The following is a 20,444-nucleotide window of genomic DNA, read 5'->3' on the forward strand; positions in this document are numbered from 1 at the left end:
TGAATTGCAGTTATGTCTCTGATTAGCAAAACGAATGGATCAGAACTGTGCAGATTATATGTAGGGGGATTGAAAAAGAGAGAAAATGACTGAGAATGGAGTGCAGAGTGTTGGTGTAAAGCTTTCTAAACAGAACAGGAGAGGACAAAACAGAACAGATTATGTAGTTTGTGGGAATGCGTGTTTCTGAGGGTTTGCTGACTGGCTGGCTGATGGATGTGCTGTTGTGGTTCCCTCAGGTCTCGCTGGGCTCAGTTCCAGCACGACTGCCAACCCTCCGAGCTTACTGCCAGCGGCTGCCAGCAAGAAAATTACGGAGCCTGCCTTGTTGCGTACACCGGCCTGATAGGTGAGAACTCTGCAACGTAGTCCACCCTGGGTTATCACATACACCAGTCAGGTAGATTCAAATTATGGGCATTGCAATCTTATCAAGCTTGGCATTACAATCTTATCCACCGACAAGTGAAATTCTAAGAAGAGAAGACCACCGTGACACACATAAGCTCTTCGGGGGTTTATTAAACCTTATAAACAATGCACTGATGCATATACTACAATTACAATCCTCAGTACAAACATGTATGACTTCTGCGGAACACAAAAGAAGATATTTTGAAGAATGTTTCAAATGTTTTTGTTCATACAACTACAGTCAATGGGATCCAAAACATCTAAGCTATGTCAACTAAGTTATGAGTGTCCAGTTCTGCTCCTGGAAAATAATTCATATATATCATACATTAGAGTTGTGAGGGGTGGGGATAAATTGCACGCATCACAATTGCGTTGCATTGTGGTATATGGAGCTGCCTGAAGCATACATACAAGTTGACTCACTCCCTCTTGAAATTGAGGGATCAAGGGTCTGTCCATATAAATTTGATCAATTCACTTGACAAAGTAGAATGCACTTCAAAATGGCATCTGGGATTCCCCCGAGGGGAAGTGCTTAGGGAAATTTTGCGAAGTCGTCCAAAAGCAAAATGGAAAAGACAGAATTGCTAAATTTCTAATTTTGCAACTAATTTTGACTGACCATATGTTGAAAAAAAGCATTGAAATAATTTAAGCTGTATTTTGTACCCTATTTGTGCCAAATTGTCTTTTATCTAAAAAAATAATTATTTTCCATAATACATGACTTTGATATGACAGATGGATGCTGCATTTATTTGATACTGGTAGACTTGCACAGCATTTGGCTTTCTGTTTTGCAACTGATGTTCTGTTTTGTGTTATTTCGGTCTCACTTTCTCCCTGTAGGTAGCATTATCACTCCGAATTACCTAGACAACTCCACATCCAATGTGGGACCTTGGTGCTCTTGTGCGGCTAGCGGGAATTTCAGAGATCAGTGCAACCACTTCCTCAGCCATTTCCATGACAACAACTGCTTGAGTGAGTAAAAACCTCTCCCCTATCCTATATCACAAATAAATATTACCATCATTGCTGGAGATTCCCTTTTGTGCTCACAGGGTAAAATGAGAGGGAGGCACAGAAACCACATGCAGTGGCATATAGCCTGTTTAATCACTTCTTGGCAGAAGTAGCTTGTGAAGTAGCATTTCCACACATCGTTCCCACACATCCAAAACCTTGGCATTGTCCTTTGACCTATATGTTCTTTAACCCATGACACACTAACAATAACTGTGAAAACAATACTGGGCATGTCCCAAAACTCACAATTACAGTACGCAGGCTGTCCCAGGTTTGCCATAGAAGAACCATTCAATAAACAGTTTTTAAAAGACCATTTTTTTTGCCATAGTGCAGAACATTTTAATAATCTGAAGAACCTTCTTCCTGTTAAAAAAAGAACCTATCCCACATGCTGGTAGTTTCAGTTTTGCTTTAAATATTAAAAAAAATAAATGTTTAGTCTTGGTGTTCATAATAAATGTTGTTTATAATGAAGGCCACTATAATATATGTTTGTTTTAAACTTATATTTGTCATTGCTGTTCTGTTCTGAATACCATTAGGGGAACTAAAATACACAAGGATTATAAATGTAGTTTTATTCACCAGTGTGACTTATAGTCAGGTGCAACTTATTTTCTAGACTATATGGTGTGTATATTTTGCCTTTTAATTACTTAACATGGGTCTATTTTTCAGAAGTTTAAATGTTTATTTAAAGGGATCATATGACGTTGCTAAAAAATAACATTATTTTGTGTATTTGGTGCAATGCAATGTTTTTATGTGGTTTAAGGTTCAAAGAACACATTATTTTCCACATCCTGTACATTATTGTTGCTCCTCTATGCCCCGCCTTTCTGAAACATATGAAAAGCTCATCGTCCTGAGAAGCGAGGCGTGCTCTGATTGGCCAGATATGCGGTGCGTTGTGATTGGGCGAATACCTCAAGCGTGAGACGGAAATGTTACGCCCCTTACCATGTAGTGATGCCGTATCCCGGCCCAACGACACAAAAACAATAAAGCTCATTACAAACGAGGCATTTGATGCATCCAGTGTGAACATAACTGCTGATTATAATGACTTATACTGTCTTTTTACACATCGCGCCGTGTAAACATTACCATGTCTGTATTTGTGATCGGTGGAATGACAAACAACAAGCACTACTCTACACTGATCAAAACTCTCGTTTGAATAGTCAATAGTCATCTCCACGACATGGCACCGGCGGCAGCAACAATATTACAGCGAGAATAATAGTTCCGCCTTCTTTCATTGCGCAAACATTTGGGCGGTGTTTTGTAAATCTTCCCACATCATAGCGTAGACAACTTCAGGGATCTGATCTATACACAAACAGCTCGTAACACTCCAAAGAGAAAGGAAAACTTGAAATCGCATCATATGACCCCTTTAAAGTTCAAAGTATTGAAAATCAAAATGTTTAAAAGCTTTGCAAAACTTCACTTGCATCACTGTGAGTGTGTCTCATTGGGTATTCAGAAGTTCTACATAACACTTGCGTCTTTCACATCCACTTAAACACTAGGACCAAATGCAGAAAATATGTTGTAAGTAGACTGCAAATGTGAGTATTGGGACAGGTCCTGACTTAGGTTTTTTTACTCATGGAGGAACAACTTAACTACATTCCATAAAAGCAATTTCCATGAATTTTAAAGTAAAGAATTTTCATATGATGCAATTTCTTGTTTTTCTTTTCTTTAGTGTGTTATGCAGCTGTTTGTGCATGTGTAAGATCTGCAGAGTTACAAAGCTCAAAGTCTCCCACAAAAGGATTTATTCTATCTAAAAGAGAAGGCTGATCCAGACCGGGCTAAAACGCCTCATTCAAACACGCCCCCTACGTCACGATGTGCAAATATTTGCGTAATGCCGCCCAAATGTTCACGCAAAGAAAGAAGGCATGGTTTCAGTAACCAGAGTAGTGATGATGCAGCCATGACAGGGAGATGCTGAAAAATTTATTTGGCCTTCCGGAAGTAGTTGCAATTAGAAATCATTGGTTAAGATTTGTTTACAACAGAACAACACAACCCGAATGTTCGAATTTGTGCAACGCATTTTATGGATGACAGTTTTGTGAACCTATGAGAGTACAAGGCTGGCTGTGCAAGAAGGTTATTTCTAAAAAAAATGGGTCAATTCCGACTCTGCTATGACAATCTGGCACTTCTGAATCAGCGACTGTAAGTATGTTTTGTTATTAGTTTAAGTATTTGCTATTTACTGTTCAAATGCAGAGTTTTGCTCAGTGTAGACTAGAGTAATGCTTTGTGTGTGTGAGTGAGAGAGAGAGAGAGAGAGAGAGAGAGAGAGAGAGAGAGAGAGAGAAAGAGAGAGAGAGAGAGAGAGAAAGAGAGAGAGAGAGAGAGAGAGAGAGAGAGAGAGAGAGAGAGAGAGAGAGAGAGAGAGAGAGAGAGAGAGAGAGAGAGAGAGAGAGAGAGAGAGAGAGAGAGAGAGAGACCGGGTCAGATCACAGTGTCGTCAGCGGGTCAGATCAGTGTCGTCAGCTGTATTAACTGCAGCTTGTGTACTGCAAATACATATGAGTATCATCACTGTGTCGGTCACGCAATTCTGTTCCCCTCTCGAACTTTTAACTGATGGTAAAACTAAGGACATTATTAAAAGTGTTTATATTTACTTTGAAAGCTGAAGCTTGCGAATATGGTAAGGGGCTTTACATTTCCAATGCGCGCTTGTGGTGTTCAGCCAATCACAATACACTGTGTCAGTTGGCCAATCAGAGAAGACTGCGCTTGTCTGAAGGAGGGGCTTTGTAGAAAACGACGCGTTTGAGAGAGGCGGGGCATAGAGGAACTACAATAATGTACAGTATTTGAAAAATAATGTGTTATTTGAACATTAAAAGCATGTCAACATATTGTGTTACACCAAATACACAAAATAATGATCCTTAAAATAGCATCATATGACCCCTTTAATTTAGTGAGCTCCCATGGCCTCCATCGGGAAAGCAAAGGGTCCATTGTTTCCTCGCTTCAGAATTCTAGCAGATTCAGGACGTCATCCGGGTTTTGTTAACCTAGTGTATAATCAATACAGCCCATTCTCCTTTTGCATGTGTGGAGAAGGATGCACATATGGTCGCAAGGACTGTCTCCACATTCATTGTACACTCATATACTCCAATTGATAGAAAATAGACCCAGGTAATGCAACACAAGAGTCAGCAGAGAGACGTATCTGCAGCCCAGTACTTCGCAGTCAGCACTATTATTGTGCATTCAGCAGCGCTGAGAGAAAACTCGCTTGATGTAACGTTATGAAGTTTCAATGCGTGTCGGTAATGAGGCATTAACAGTCATCAGGAGCACAGGATATCTTCAGCGGTGTGCTCTGCTCACGGCCCGCTGCATCTCTGAGCCACTAATAACAAACACACCATGTAAACACATCCGTTGGGGTGGTGCTGCATCCGACCGCTGAGATCTCGGAGATTAGCTTCAGCTCTGATCCAGAAGTGCTTGTGTGATCTTGCTCCTCAAGGGTATTTCCGGCATTAACAAAATTGCAACGTCCAGTTTCAGCCATCCCTCCCTATTCTATCTGAGGGTCTTGGGGCGGTCCGGAGTGCTGGGTCGGTGTGTATGTGTGCTGATTAAAGCCTAAGCACAGCCTCTGGTGTCTTAGTAATTGAGCGTAATTTGGTTCCCTGCAGTAAAACTAATGGAGCGGAGACAGCCGGAGAGTAGCAAACAGGACAGAAGTAGCACAGGATGGAGGGAAACAGCTGAAAGAGCTTTTTGAGAGTGAGTCCACTGAGGCTGGTCCTCACCTCAGCTGTTACTGAACTATCATCAGCGTACCCCTGGGACCAACATGAAGTATTACAAGAAGTTCTTCATTCAGTAGGACTGCGAAAAAAAAAGCACTGAAGTCAGTGGGCCAACAGCCAGCAGAACTGGAATTAGACGGAAGTGATTCAGTGATTCGCTAATGTAGTAAACACGTGAAGTTTATGTTTCGCAAGAGTTTCCTCAGTGCGTTCCAGAATGAGTGATGAGTGTTTTGATGAGAAATGTGAAGGAAGAGTGACGGCTCATTTCCTGTCTCTGGGTGGTGAGTAAGCAGTAATTGCTAAGTGTGTGTGTGTGTGAAATGCTAATAACAATGTTTATTAATTTATGTATTGATTCAAGCGAAAGTAACGAAAACATTCATAGTACCATAGTGGCAAAAACATTAAGAAGGGTTTTGTGCTCATGTTTGCGTTTACTTAAATTCTTTTTTTTTTTTTGTATTGTCAAGTATGGTGACCCATACTCGAAATTGGTGCTCTGCGTTTAACCCATCCAAGTGCACACACACAGCAGTGAGTAGTGAACAAATCCACACACACACACACACACACACACCGTGAACACACACCCGGAGCAGTGGGCAGCCATGCTGCAGCGCCCGGGGAGCAGTTGGGGGTTCGGTGCCTTGCTCAAGGGCACCTCAGTCGTGGTATTGAGGGTGGAGAGAGCGCTGGACATTCACTCCCCCCACCTACAATTCCTGCCGGCCGGGGACTCGAACCCGCAACCTTTCGATTACGAGTCCGACTCTCTAACCATTAGGCCACGACTTCCCCCTTTTTCTTTTTTTTTTTTTTTTTTTTTTCTGAAGCAGCCTGCAGTATTTAATCATGTTTACTGTGTAATTGAATAGTTTCTTAAAAGGCATGCAAGGAAAAATCTATTTAAAAAACACGATCCATGTATTCTAATAATTAATAAATTGTAGTAAAAAAATTTTTTTTTTTTTTCTGAGAAATTAGTCACATGACATTAATGGCAGATAACTGGCTCAGAAAAATTCTGTCCAAAACTGAGCATCCATGGACAGAACCAAATGTTCTGCATCACTGATGAAATTTCTTTGTAATCATTGTCTTTGCTTCTCCATTTCTGAGTCTCTTATAACATCCACACATATCATTTTAGCTGTGATAGAGAGTGACACTGCAGCTCTACATAGGCCACACACTCATTGTTTGAGATTGATCATTGCATTTACAAACAGACATGACTTTTAAAAATCTACAAAATTGGACAAGAATGGAATGGAGCTATAATAAATGTCAAGATTTTATATCACATCTTTCAGTTCCAGTCCTTTAAATGCCATTCTAAGAGTGCTAGCGTTGACGTAGGACTGGTTGTCAACTAGTGGATCTGTGTATACATCACATATCAACCAAACTCATTCTCATAATTGAATTGTATACTTTAATGAATTCACTGTGGATATAAAATGCAGCTGTCATGAACGGTGTATGAACAGGGCTCTATATAGAGTGTATTCTGCTCCTGTGTGAATGTAGCCACTATTTGTTTCCCTGCAGTAATTCAGCAATGCTACGAGTGGGCAGCTTCAATTAGCATCAACTTATGGCGTTTTGCTAAACATTCAGAGACTAATCAACTTCACACCATTCACACTCCTCCACTGCTAACACTCCCCTGATTATGATGTTTTATGTCTGTTATGATATGAATGTTGGATAATGAGGGCTTTAGGTGGGCTGGGGTGAAGGCTAACTGACAGAAATTATATTCTTTACAGTAAACTTAAACTCAGATCTTTTCTATAAACCTGCCCCTGCCTTTCAGAATACATGAAGGATGTAGATAAACAGTCTTTTGTGTTTATAGAGCAGTGATATGTGCTGGACATCTGAAATGAAAGTACATTCATCTGTTTCAATTGATGTTCAAGAAGTTTCCAGTTTAAAGGCCTGTAGGACAGTATTTACCAGACATGGACAACAGAAAAGCAGGAAATAACAAGAACATGCTAATTAAAACTAATTAGCATCAAGGTTTCAGCATAATCAGCTTTTCAGATCACACTTTAGGACCTCAAGAAAGGCAAAAATATTTTCTGCTGGTGTCGATAAACAGTCAACAAGCCTTTTTTAGCCAGCGTTCAAAACTATCTCCTTACCTTAGTCCAATTCACAACGGTAAGCTTGTAATAATGTGTTGTAATTTGAGTATTACTGGTACAGTAGGTTTCCGTGGGAAATTTTGCCGAAATTCATCTTTGCATCATTCCGTCACGTCTGTATATGTAAAGAGATCGGCTAATAATGCTAATAATAAACACTAAATACAAGTAGTCACGCAATGCTGATGTTGTTAACATTTGAGAATGAAGTATAACAATAATAATAATTTGCACAGTTTTATGTAATATGAGCGATCATTAGATTTAAATCGCCATTGGTAGCACGATGTATTGTAATGCTTTTTTTTCCTCGGTCAGAAAAAAAGTGGCAGACATGTTACTTGTTCAGATGATATTTGCCCATAAAAAAATCGTATTTGGGTCATATATTCCAAGACGTAGAATCTGTGATTCCAAAGTACAGTCTCCACATGGTGCAGTGACTGACAGCCCACACATACTCCTCAAAACATTAAATTCCTCCATGCGAGCCGTGCACAACCCACGTAAGGATGATAATTCCACATATAACTGCAATTGCAGGTTTCAAACAGAGAAGGCGACAAAGAGGCAAAACTTACAGACTGCAGTTTTAAGTTAAAGTAAAAACTAAAATTAAATTGAAAATATAAAAAAAAGGTAATTCAAAATATTAAGAAATACTATAATAGTATATAAGTAATGCTAAAATAAATGCTCATAGTCCAGAGCAGCAATATCCATTATAAATATTTATGGCAGATTGTGGGATGCTTTACAAGGACACTGTACTAATGATATTAAAGAGGCACTTTTATACGTACAGTACAGTATTCTGTGGAAGTCACTCTCTTTCTCTCTCTAGCTCCATAACCCCTGTAAAATCACAAAGATTAAGCAATTAGTAACCATGCCACTGTTCACCATTCATAAATCTAATCTAATCTAATTCTCAAATACACCCTATATAGCCAATAAAAAGGGGGGAAATGAAGAGGGGTGTGAGTGGAAATCTGTATTTAAGTTTAATATCGAAGGTAATTTTAAGTAAAAGAATATTTCAAAATGAATACACAGGTGTTTTAGTACAGGTAAGATTTGCTTTAAAACATCAAGGTACAAGAAGTAATCAAACTTCTTTCAAACCCACACGCTCAGAGGCACACTCAAGCACACACTCCATTTTATGCATCCAATCTTTCCCAAGAGAAACACCCTGAACGAAAATAAAAGATAAGAAAGAAAATGGAAGACATGGGCAAAGAAATAAGGACGAATGCCAAGCCGTTAAGAAATACAAGTGTTTTTTTTTGTATATTTCTGGAGGGCAGGATTAGCCGATTGGTAATATAGGGATGTATATTCTACTATATAAACAAACTATATTTAGATCATGAATCGGATGATGGAGTTTGATCCTGAATGCTGTTCTGTCAACATTTATGCTGGATATATATATATATATATAAATAAAAGCCAGTCCTCTCTGGTTCCCCCGAGTGTGTTTTGTTGTTGTTATTGTAAGAAAGCATGTTGACCAAATCCATACCCATTTTGAAAGGGAGACACATCTGAAAGAGAAAGCCAACTGAGGCATGACTGCCTTCCAGACGTGTTCATCTGACTCTCTCCCCTCCTTTAAAACAGAGAACGCCATCCTGGCTTTCGGGAATGACACAGACCTGAAATCTGCGACCAACCAAGCTCCAGGCTCCAACACAAACACTTACAACCAGATCTTAGTTACCAGCACCGAGACCACCACTACCACCATTGGTTCTGGCATGGAGACCGAGCAGAACATCCTGCGTCCACAGATGCCCACACAGGTACAGGCCTTTATCCATCTGAGTGCCAGTATGCGTTTTAGGACTTTTTGAAAATCCTACTCGCTGTGTTCCTGCTAGATTTCAAACCGGGCAAAACCGATCATTCATGTTCCCTATTCATTCACGTCAGAGCTTTCTTGTGAGTGAACACAGATTTGCATTGTGTATGACATTGCATACATATTGTGTCGCAAAAATTACTTAAAATCCTTTCTGACTGTCCAGACAGTAACGCATTTTGAAAAATTGTATACTGTTTTAATCGGATTTCAAATCACATGGATATGGTTTGGGTTTGTAAAAATTTGATTTTTTATTTTTTTTGCTGTTCAGAGTGCAAACAGCTAAATGGATTGGAGTCAGATATGCTTTTCATGTCTGTCAGAACAAAGCCATAGATGTGTGTTATAGACTCCCTGCTGAAAGAAACAGTGTAAACCAGCCTACATGACGACTGTTGTCTGTTTCCCTGCCTGGACAAGCTTCCCACATCAGTCTGGTTTTGTGATTTTAGAAGGGATTTGTCAGACAGTCTGGACCAGACTAGAAGACCTTTTAAGACCTATAGACTGGCTTGTTGTTTTCTCAATTGGTTTCAATCAGGATCCAGATTTTACATCGGACTTTAAGTGGTGATTACAACACGATGCCAAAATTGTTTATTATTTATAACTGAATTTTGAAAGTTTCATGCTCTCAGAAACCAATCATTCGTTCAACAAAGCCTGTATTTATAATCAGGCACACATTCTTTTCTTTTTCATATTTTTTTTTCACGCCTTTTGAGGATGAAACGTCACATAACCTACACTACATCACTAAGATTATTTTCTAAAACAAACATCTTTTTTTCTGCAAAGTGCAAGACATTTATAATGTTGCAATAGATTTTCAGATAGTTTAGACAGATAGTTTCATATAAATTATATTCTTTTGAACTTTCTATTCATCAAAGTATCCTGAAAAAAATCTTTTCCACAAAAATATGTGGAATATAAATCAGCATATTAGAGTGATTTCTTAAGGATCACGTGACACTGAAGTTGAAATTAACGGCGGCTGAAAATTCAGCCTTTACAGGAATAAATTACATTTAAAATAGTTATCGATTATTTTAAATTGTAATGATATTTCACTTATGTTTTTTAATCAAATAAATCTTGTGAGACTTAACAAAAGGCATCTTTATCTTCCTTTTAGAAGTTGAGAGGTCTGTTCATGTTTTATAACTATCCACACTTGTGAGACTTGGTTGCGTTTTATCGTTTACACTTCAAGACCCATCCACCACTGTTTATTAGAGATAAATCCATCTAGTACTGTATCTGTCTGCGATACCTATAAAAGATGATGATAAAATAAAACAGATCTCACTTGCTCTTTTTGTTCTGCAGATGAACGAGAGAGACAGACTGTGGGGCGACTCCACACTCCCATCCCCTGATCTCTATGACGCCAGTCCTACAGTGGCCCACCTGGCCATGGTAATGTGGCTCCTCCCCTTCCTGCTGCTGGCTCTCTAACTTCAAAATCAAGCAACCAATCAAAGCACCACAGAACTGGAACAGCGTGCGTGTATTCATGAGTTTCAACTTCTGCATCACAATAACTCGTTCGGAGAAGACGCAAAAACCGCCAAACTCTCTAAATATATGAAACCCTGCTCCATTCCTCAATGCAACATAGTGATTCATTGTCTGGGTGTTCACATTGACTGATTTCCAGGGTTTAAATAATTGTGTGTTTCTCCTCTCTTAATTTGAACTGAAAATGGTGCCCGTGTAAGATAAAACCCCCTCTCTTCAAAGCAAGCGACTGAAAGGTAGTCGACGGGTGGCTGAGTCATGCCTACGCTACAAATTTCACACAAAAAAGAAAGAACAAGAACAACAACAACAAAAAAAGCCTAACAAATTTCTACCTGTTCATCATCCATAATTCAATATCTATTTTTCCCCAGCTCTTTCGAATGGACGGTGTTGGTACATGTGCTGTATATTCACCCGGATAGAAGTTTGTTTTGTGATGTCTGCTTGAAGCAGCACAAGAACAAGCGGTAAGAGAAAGGAAACTGATGTAATGCACTAAAAGTGTCTGCAATGAGAGCTCTTCCAGTGGGTTACAGAGACGGTCTTTATTTTTGTAATGTGGCTGTATTGTTTAGATGTAGGCTGTTTCTCCCAGCAGTCTTGGATTGCACGGTTTGCTAAGAAAATGGCACAGATACGAAGAGCAGAAGTATCTTGATGAATGTCATGATCACGGAGCAGTTCTTGCATACTTCACCTGTGAATATGGGTGTCTGAAATACTGCACCAAACTGCTAATTGCAAATGGAAAAAGAAGCACAAAACACCCTGTTAAACAAAAAAAAAAAAAAACACTTCTTGTTCATGTGAATTCAAGCAGCTTAATCCCATCTCCTTACTCACTGTTCGTCTCCACCAATCAAAACGAGCACAACGAGGGTCTGTTGATTCGCTCCAGTGACTGACGGCAGTTTTCTGCGCCCCCATCCTATGAGCACTTGGCATCTGCAGTTGTGTTGCTTTTTTATTCTCAAGTGTCCTGTGATGACAAACAAGGTGAGTGAAAAGTAAATGCGTTGCCCTCTAACAACCTTCAGAGACTATTGACCAATCAGTGACCTGCATCACAAAACGGGCCAAAGCATTTCTGTCATAATGGGTGGAAATTGTGGATTTTACTTGTTATTTCCTGAAAAATAAACCTGCCAGATACAGATGTACAGAATAATGCTTGTGTGTCCAAATATGTACATAAAGTAAGAGCATATGTTTATGCAGCATTGATTTTGGGGAAAAACCTGAGCAATTGATTTTAATATGGTAAAATATGCTAAGATGATAATTGAAAATAGTTATATGGAAAATAGCGGTGAGAATATTCATTAATATTTATATGTATTTTTGTTTGCCCTACAGAAGAAAGTCATACATGTTTGATTTGGAATGAATACTGTGATTTATTTATTTATTAAAAATAGCTGAAATCATTACCAAATTAGCCAAAAGTGGAATTAAATATTAGAGGTGCTTCATGAATGACTGATGTTGTAATTCAAGTTCTGTGGGTGCAGATTGTGTGTGGGCCTGCCAATCAGCTCAAGCTGAGGGGGTAATGAGTAACTGAGGGAGTGAAGTAACCCTCATTTATTTGGAGCACAGTCGTTGCATTGTCACCTGTGCGCATCGTCTGGGTCAGCACACACATCTACACTGCCCTTCAGACTAACAACCCCCAACAAAATAAAACGCCCACTAACAGTGTTGTGCTACTGCCACAAGACATACTCAAGGAAATATGAAGGACATCTGGACTCAGGAGCAGGACAACATGGATGTGGACACCAAGTCACACTTAAGCTGATTTTTTTATTTATTTCTGAATTTCTTTTTTCTGTTGAGCACAAAAGAGGATATGTTGAAGAATGTTGGTAACTAAACAGTTCCTGGTAGCCACTTATGTTCAGAGTTTGGAAAAAATATGTAAATCGAAGACAATGAGGACCAGCAGCTGCTTGGTTATTGGTATATTCTTCAAAACATCTTTCATGCTCAACAGAAGAAAGAATCTCTTGTTGGGGGGTTGAAAAATCTCTTTAACGGGATAGTTTTCTGACCCTGCATAGACAGCAACACAACTGAAATGTTTTATGGTCCAGAAAGGTAGTAAAGACATCATTAAAATAGTCAATGTGACATCAGTGATTTAACTGTAATTTTATGAAGCTATGAGCATGCCAGAACGCGGGCTCATGCATCTGCAGCACCGCATGCATTCGGTGTGGTACTCTCGTGAATGGCAGCAAAGACTGACGCGGAAGAGAAGAAATTGTTGAATATATCAAATTGTTTTTTTTTTGCGCACAAAATGTATTCTCGTAGCTACATTACAGCTGCAAAACATTACAGCTGAACCACTGATGTCACATGGACTATTTTAACAATGTCCTACCACCTTTCTGGGCCTTGAAAGTGTTAGTTCCTTTGCTGTCTATGGGAGGGTCCGCGAGCTCTCGGATTTCATCAAAAATATCATAATTTGTGTTTTGAAGATGAACGAGGGGCTTAATGGGTTTGGAACAACATGAGAGTGAGTAATTAATGATAGAATTTTCATTTTTGGGTGAACTATCCTTTTAAGCTTCAGAAAATGTTGACTGTCAAGTTTTTTAAAGCAATTTTTCCAATTAAAACATAACAAATATAGCCTAAAAATGAAAAATGTAAATTAAGCTATCATTTACATAACATACTTTCCACAAAATAAAGAAAAATATTCCCTGAAAATAACTTTGCTTAAAGAGTTAAATGGCTGAATTTGACGAATGCAGGCACCACTACAATTTGTAAATGGAATATGATTTACATGATGATGTACTCACGGCATGCGGTTAACGAGTCCAAGCGATGACTTCCTGGATCCTGTAATTTTAAGGAATGTTCCTTTTTTTTTTGGGAAATGGAAAAATCATGCTGTAACAGATGCCAGCAAAATATGGGGCAGCTAAACATCACATAATAATTAAACTTGAAACATTTTCACTAGAGTGAAATATTAATTCAACAGAAAATTGTCCAAATTTTGATGCATGATTTTAATCATTGCATACAGTCGAGAAGGTCAAGACCTCTGAGACTCCACAGGTCCCAATGACCATTTTAAAGAGGGAATTTGTGAAAAGAATATTCACCCTCTCTGTTTCTGGATTCCTGCCAATGTGCTTGATAAAATGCAAATACACAGCTAATGGTGAGAATTTCCATTCAATTATGAAACCGTAAAGTATCTGTAATATATCTGAGCGGGGAGGCTTTGACAGCTCCCTCGTAATCCCATTTGGAAAATCTGTGAAGAGGCACTGGATAAACGCTCACGCCGAGCTGAGGAAGTTGTCACAATATTGTTTATCCACATCCGCCTGCTGATAATAAGGAGATAACAAATGCATTTCATCTGTCCTGTTGTGAGAGACTAGCTTAAATGCTTACAACAGCACACTATGCAATGAAGATAAAACAATGTACATTAGATGCCGTACTGTACCGTGCCGTTTCCCCCTGAGCTACATAAATTACTCAATAGCTAAAAAAACGCCATAGGCAGCTCGTTATCTCATTAAATAAACGATGGGTGATAAGCTAAACAAGAACACTGCAATTTCACTCAACATTAGAACAACAGATTTACAGGCAGTCATCTTCATTTTACCATTTAATTATAGACAAAATGTTCTATGTCATTCTTTATGTACACATAATTACAAGGTCAGTTTAAATTTGCAGGTCTTTTTTTTTTTAAAGTAGGAAGCTAGTTTAAAGTTTGTTCATGACATTCATCATCTTACATACAAAAGAAGCTGCAATGCAGTCACATTTCAAAAGCCTAGGATACTCCACCCGACAAGTGCAGCAAGTCGCTTAACATAGACGGCATTCACATTACTGTCCATCACTATGTACAAAAAAACTTGAGTGCACTTGCTGCTACATTATACATATTAACAAACTACAGACTCCGGATCTACAGTCTCACTGTATATAGATGGTGCGGTCGGTGTACTGTTAGGAGTACTGTTTGAGGCTTACAGAGAAAAGCAATGTGAGAATTAGCTTCCATCTGAAGGAAGAGAGACCAGCTCCTTTCATTAGACCACTTTGTGTGTACTTGTGAGTGCGTTTTCCCTTTTGGACCCAAACAGATCACGAGAAAAAAACATAAATGGTCTCGCTACGACATTCCGGCTTACATTCGCACCTGGTGGGTGTCACAGGACATGAATTTTCCATTGAGATCACGGACAGATTAGTAACATCCTGTTTAGGCTCTCAATACTAGTTGTTTGGTTCTGGTCTAGTGACTTGTGTCCCTTTATTCATGGCACTCTAAACGCACCGAGAACTGGCAAGCAGGTCATCTGTGCCGTCTCGATACAGCCGTGCGTCAGGATAATGAAAGATGTAATGACTGCGCCGCTACACGCACTTACACCGGTTTAGATTTCATAATGCCACATTTGCTCATTCTATCTCTGACCTTTCCTTTGCACTAGGCAATCCACTCCATATTCTGTAGAATACCCCCGGTATCCGACGCAGGTCCAGGTTTGTGTATGCAGATAATCCTTCGCCAGCCCAAAATAACATCTGACATTTGAGAAACCCAAACAAGGTCCTTGTTCGCTCTGATTCCATCCTGCTGCCTGCCTGCAGTCGCCTTTTATTTCTGCCTTCCTTGAAATGTGCTTGAGAAATGGGTTGAGATTTCAGATAAGAGACAAGTGAGAGGAAGTAAATGATAAAAATCATTATGGCAAACATAAACACTGACGTCTCAGATCTCTACATGAACATGTGAAAGGAGGTAATTCAAAAGAGAATGGAAGGATGTGAAAAAGGTCAAATGTAGATCATCTTATTGGGACAAACATATAATGCTTGGGAGAGACATCTCAGATGAACTGTAAAGTAAAACGCTTGTAAACATACCAGCTCGCTGTGACTTATTCCTGCACATCAACTCAGAGACGTGATTAATTAAGAAATAAAAGCAATTTGTGGTGACTACTGCCATGATTAAAGAGACACAGATGTACTATATGCCTCTGAAAGACATCCTGTACTATATGCATGAGTGTGTGTGTTTGTTTGTGTTATAGACATGCAGCCAAAGAAGTCTCCAGAAGAGAAGTTTGTCTGTGTGTGTGTGTGTGCGTGTTCCCTTCATCAGAGATGCAGCAGTGCAAGGATTCTTCCTCCTGATTGTAAAAATGGAATAAAATAACTGAAATAAGTTAAATATCATAAAGTGGCCCCAGATAAGTCCTTTCAGTCAGGGTCACATAAGAGTTCATTTCCTGTAGTGTTCTCTCAGCTTGGGCCAGGAGAGATTCAGTTTCTCCAATCAGAGTCCGCTTGGCTTGACTAAACCATGCCACCCAGCCATAAGCGTGTGTTCCTGTGACTCAGTCCTGGCAGGGGTCCGAGGTCAGAGGACGAGGGGTAAATGTCAGACGCAGGTGGCGGGCTGTGCTAATGGCTGCTGCTTGCGGCTACGCAACCCTCCCGACTTCTCCTTATATCCCAGACACATCTGCTGAGACACATCCACTAATGCACTCGCTACTGCCAGACCTGAGAAGAGAGGAAGACAAAGAGGTGTTTCTGAGCGACAGTATAATGGCCTTGGCGGCAGAGAGTGTAAAAATGTTCAGCACTCAATGTGGGGGCCAAATGCATTGGCTCGCCGACCCACCTGACTGTCCTGGAGGAGGAATACCTCCAGGGGCTCTGGGTAATCTAACAAAGATGGAGAGCACCGCTGCCTTATTCCCAAAACAGGGCTCCAAAGCTATGGGCTTGGGTACAGACTGTGAGGGGGGAAAAAGACAAACGGTTACAAAAATATAAACGGATATGCAGTGGGGTCCTGAGACAACTAGTGAAAATGCTTAATTTTTTCCATTTAATACAAATGTTGCATTTAATTTGTTCTTTTTACAAATTATATTATGTTATATCATTACACCACAAAATGAGTGAATTTTAATTTAAAATTTTATACTACCATTCAAAAGTTTGGGCTTGTAATGCATTCGAGTCACTTTTGCTCACCAAGTCTGCATTTATTTGATCATAAATACAGTAAAAACAGTATAATGTGAAAAATTAATTTCAAATAAATGTTATCTACTTTAATATATTTTCAAATGTAATTTAGTGCTGTAATAGCAAAGCTGAATTTTCAGCATCATTACTCCAGTCTTCAGTGTCACATGATCCTTCCGAAATCATTCTAATATGCTGATTTGTTGCTCAAGAAACATTTGTGCTGCTTCATATTTCTGTGTAAACCATAATACACACTTTTTCAGGATTCTTTGGTGAATAGAATGTTCAAGATACTAGCATTTATTTGAAATAGAAATCTCTGTAACAATATAAATGTCTTTACTTTGATCAATTTAATGCATTCTTGCTTAATAAAAATTTTAATTTCTGTAAAAAATTAAATCATAATTTGAGAATGATTCAAGGAGCATCTTCAGTTTCATTGTAAGAAAGAACATCTGACGTCTGCACAAAGGATTCACAAGACCAATTTCCAGACTTGACAGAAAAAAATTAAGATTTTCATTGTGGTCTCAGACATTTGGACCCCATTGTACATTTAAATGACATTATTAAAACATATTGACAGTTCTGACTCTGAATTTGACTCATTCAGTCAATTTTCAAAATATGTACACCTGTGACACTGGTATCCAAATGCTGTATAATAATTTTAGCCTCTTCACCTCTTATCAGGGGCAAAACAACTGCGCCAAAAATATCTTAAAGAAAAAGGCTTACATAATTTTGATTTAAAATGTTTCCCAATTACCTTTTAGTATATATCTGTGAAATATTTTAAAGGAAAAGGCTTACATGATTTTAATTTATAATGTTTCCCAATTAAACTTTTAGTATATATCTGTGACATGTATTGTACCAGTGTACTGAAATGACTGCTAATGTATATTCCAAGGAACTGTACTTCAAAGAATACCACGGTAAATGCACAAAAACCGTTGTATTTTTTGTAAGTATTTTTAATGCATGTGTAGAGCAGGGCTGAAAGCACATGACCTTCTGTTTTTGAACATACGCACAAATCATATTCCAGCTTTGACCCATTTCACACTCTCATTTTGCCCTTAGTCCCAAGCCTTACATAAAGCCTTTTATACACACACACTTGTTCATTTACTTAACTGCCGAGTTTCCCCAGCGTGTGTTGTGTGTATGCGTGATATTAGCGCATATGCATCAAAAAGCCTGTTCAATGACTGGGTGTTTGTGTGCTTACTGCGGCTCTCCAACCCCTCATTCACACATTCTCCCCACTGTACAGCACACTTGCATAGTCATCCCTCCTTCTCTTCATATATTCTTCTCTTTAAGCCACTTCTTATCCTACCGAGGCCAGTTCACCCCCTAACTCCTCTCTATCTCTCTCCTCCTCGCACTTTCCCACTGTCAATTCAGAGCAGGGGGGAACGGCATTTATCTTTCACGCCATACACACCTACTCCTCCAGTACACGAAAAGAAGAAACTCCCAATAAAATTCAATTACAGCCTCTGAGAGCATCGGCATGAGTATGGAGGGGCGTATTGCTGTATGTATGCATTTATACATATGCATTCGTTATGTTTCGGCTCAGGCGATTATCTGAGGCAACCAGACTGAGCAAGCAGAAGACAGGTTCTGTTTAATTAACTCTTATAATTAAAGAAAACTAAAGTGACGGTGAGGGAGTGAGAGAGAAAGCAGATGTATACTGAGTGTGTCAGAAGCCACAAACTACAGCTTTAAATGCTCTGATGTCCACCGAGCTTCTGTGTGTATTGCTCTCTTCATATATTCTTCTCTTTAAGCCACTTCTTATCCTACCGAGGCCAGTTCACCCCCTAACTCCTCTCTATCTCTCTCCTCCTCGCACTTTCCCACTGTCAATTCAGAGCAAGGGGGATATATTTGTATTATATATTTTTTATTATATATTTATATATTTGTATTATATATTTATATATTATATATCTTAATATTTGTATTCTATATAATTGCACTGTCCTTGGAGCGGACCTGACCTACATTTCACTGCTGGTTATACCCTGTATAATTGTGTATGTGACAAATAAAACTCTTGAATCTTGAATCTTTGTTTAGTTGTGTTTACTTTAGTTTTACACCCTCTGGGTCCTTCTATGAGATTTGAGAGAAATAACTGCATTTATAGCGTTTTGCTATCAAGGATGGCTGGATTGTAATTACTTTTAAACCTTGATAGTGAGCATAGGACATTGATAGAGCAGGAGTGAGAACATAGGAAAGAGGTAAATCTAAATTGGATCTTCACTCTAGGGCTGTCATTACAGTGTTAAGACAACAAACAAAGCAAAACAGTAATTACAAACCAACAATTCCTGAAATCAAATATAGCTGATATAGTATGTAATGCAGTTATTAGTTGCAAATCTCATAGAGGGGTCAAGAAGCCTTGAAACTAAAGTAAACAGAATTAAACAAAGCTGTCAAAACTAGACAATGAAAGTGTGATGGTTTTAAAGTTGCTGAGTACCAAAAAACACAGAGGTTTAGTTTGAGACTTAAAACACAGAAGTTCTGTTCTAAAACCTAGTGAGCTGCCTAACAAGACAATTCTTGAAGCACATTTAAAAAAATTTATACTGCCTTGTAATGTACCTAATTTTGGCCAAGTTGTCAGGTAGTATCACGTTTCCTCTAAAGATAAATCCTAGAATTAATTGGAGAGCTTCGTGAAATATATTTTATTTACCACTTTAAAATCGATAGAATTATTTCATTTATAGTGTGGGGTAAAACCTACATTTTCCGATTCATCGCCTTTAGAATATAGATATAATTTTTTAAATCATATGCAAATTGAGTAAAATAAATTTACTCAATTCCTATTTTCAGTGGGTGCACGAAAATGTAGCCTGCATGGAAAACTAACTTGATCATCTGCATGGTTTGGGCCTTGTTGTTAATATTTAACGTAAATATTTTCACAATGTACCGAGAAATTTCCCCATATCAGTGCATTCTTTACCATTTTTCAGCATAGTATTCCCCCATTGCTGAATCTTCAGCGGAAAAATAAATTATATTTTACCCGAGTTGTAAATGTAAGTTTGAAATCTGTACTGAATGCGATGTAATACAAGGACTATGTACCATCAAATAATGGAAAGAAACCTCTTTCTATTGTGGATTGTATGCAAAAAACAATCATACAACGCAACCAATATCATCTAAACCTGTCGTGTGCTGTATTTGGTAAATGGTAGTTGACTAAGTAACATCTATCACCACTTTACAGCGAAGTGAGTGCACTATTTCCATTGATATCAATGGATGAGCAGGGTAAACTCGTGTGTAGGTGCCCCACTCACTGTCGCTTAAATGAGCGTTCCGTTTCTCTCACACTTGCAAAAAGAGAACGAATAGTCTTACATACCGTGAAGAATTGACGTGCTTCATGCAAATTATATTCTCTCTTGTTTTAGTTAGTTCGAAATTATTCAACCTTTAAGACTAATCAGAAAGCACTGCCAGCTGGTTACTTTAGTAGTGGGCGAGAATAACATGCAGGTGGCAATACATATGAATGTATCTTCATAAAGGGCT

At 38.7% G+C, this 20,444-nt stretch overlaps 2 protein-coding genes across 2 annotated transcripts in view; one reads left to right on the forward strand and one right to left on the reverse strand.

Annotated features, from left to right (window-relative positions):
- Positions 1-11,977, forward strand: part of LOC306882435 (GDNF family receptor alpha-4-like) — a 132,864-nt gene extending 120,887 nt beyond the window's left edge. The window contains exons 5-8 of the mRNA XM_079437047.1: positions 240-349; positions 1,267-1,401; positions 9,044-9,225; positions 10,620-11,977. Coding sequence (XP_079293173.1) covers positions 240-349; positions 1,267-1,401; positions 9,044-9,225; positions 10,620-10,748 — 556 coding nt within the window. The 3' untranslated portion in view covers positions 10,749-11,977. The remainder of the gene's footprint in view (positions 1-239; positions 350-1,266; positions 1,402-9,043; positions 9,226-10,619) is intronic.
- A 2,460-nt stretch (positions 11,978-14,437) lies between these two features.
- The window catches only part of LOC306882847 (attractin-like), a 61,933-nt gene continuing 55,926 nt past the window's right edge, over positions 14,438-20,444 (reverse strand). Inside the window, exons 28-29 of the mRNA XM_079437801.1 lie at positions 16,504-16,618; positions 14,438-16,382 (exon numbers count right to left, since the gene is read on the reverse strand). Coding sequence (XP_079293927.1) covers positions 16,258-16,382; positions 16,504-16,618 — 240 coding nt within the window. The 3' untranslated portion in view covers positions 14,438-16,257. The remainder of the gene's footprint in view (positions 16,383-16,503; positions 16,619-20,444) is intronic.

The sequence above is a fragment of the Barbus barbus genome (assembly GCF_936440315.1).
Source record: "Barbus barbus genome assembly, chromosome: 16".
Classification (NCBI taxonomy): domain Eukaryota; kingdom Metazoa; phylum Chordata; class Actinopteri; order Cypriniformes; family Cyprinidae; genus Barbus; species Barbus barbus.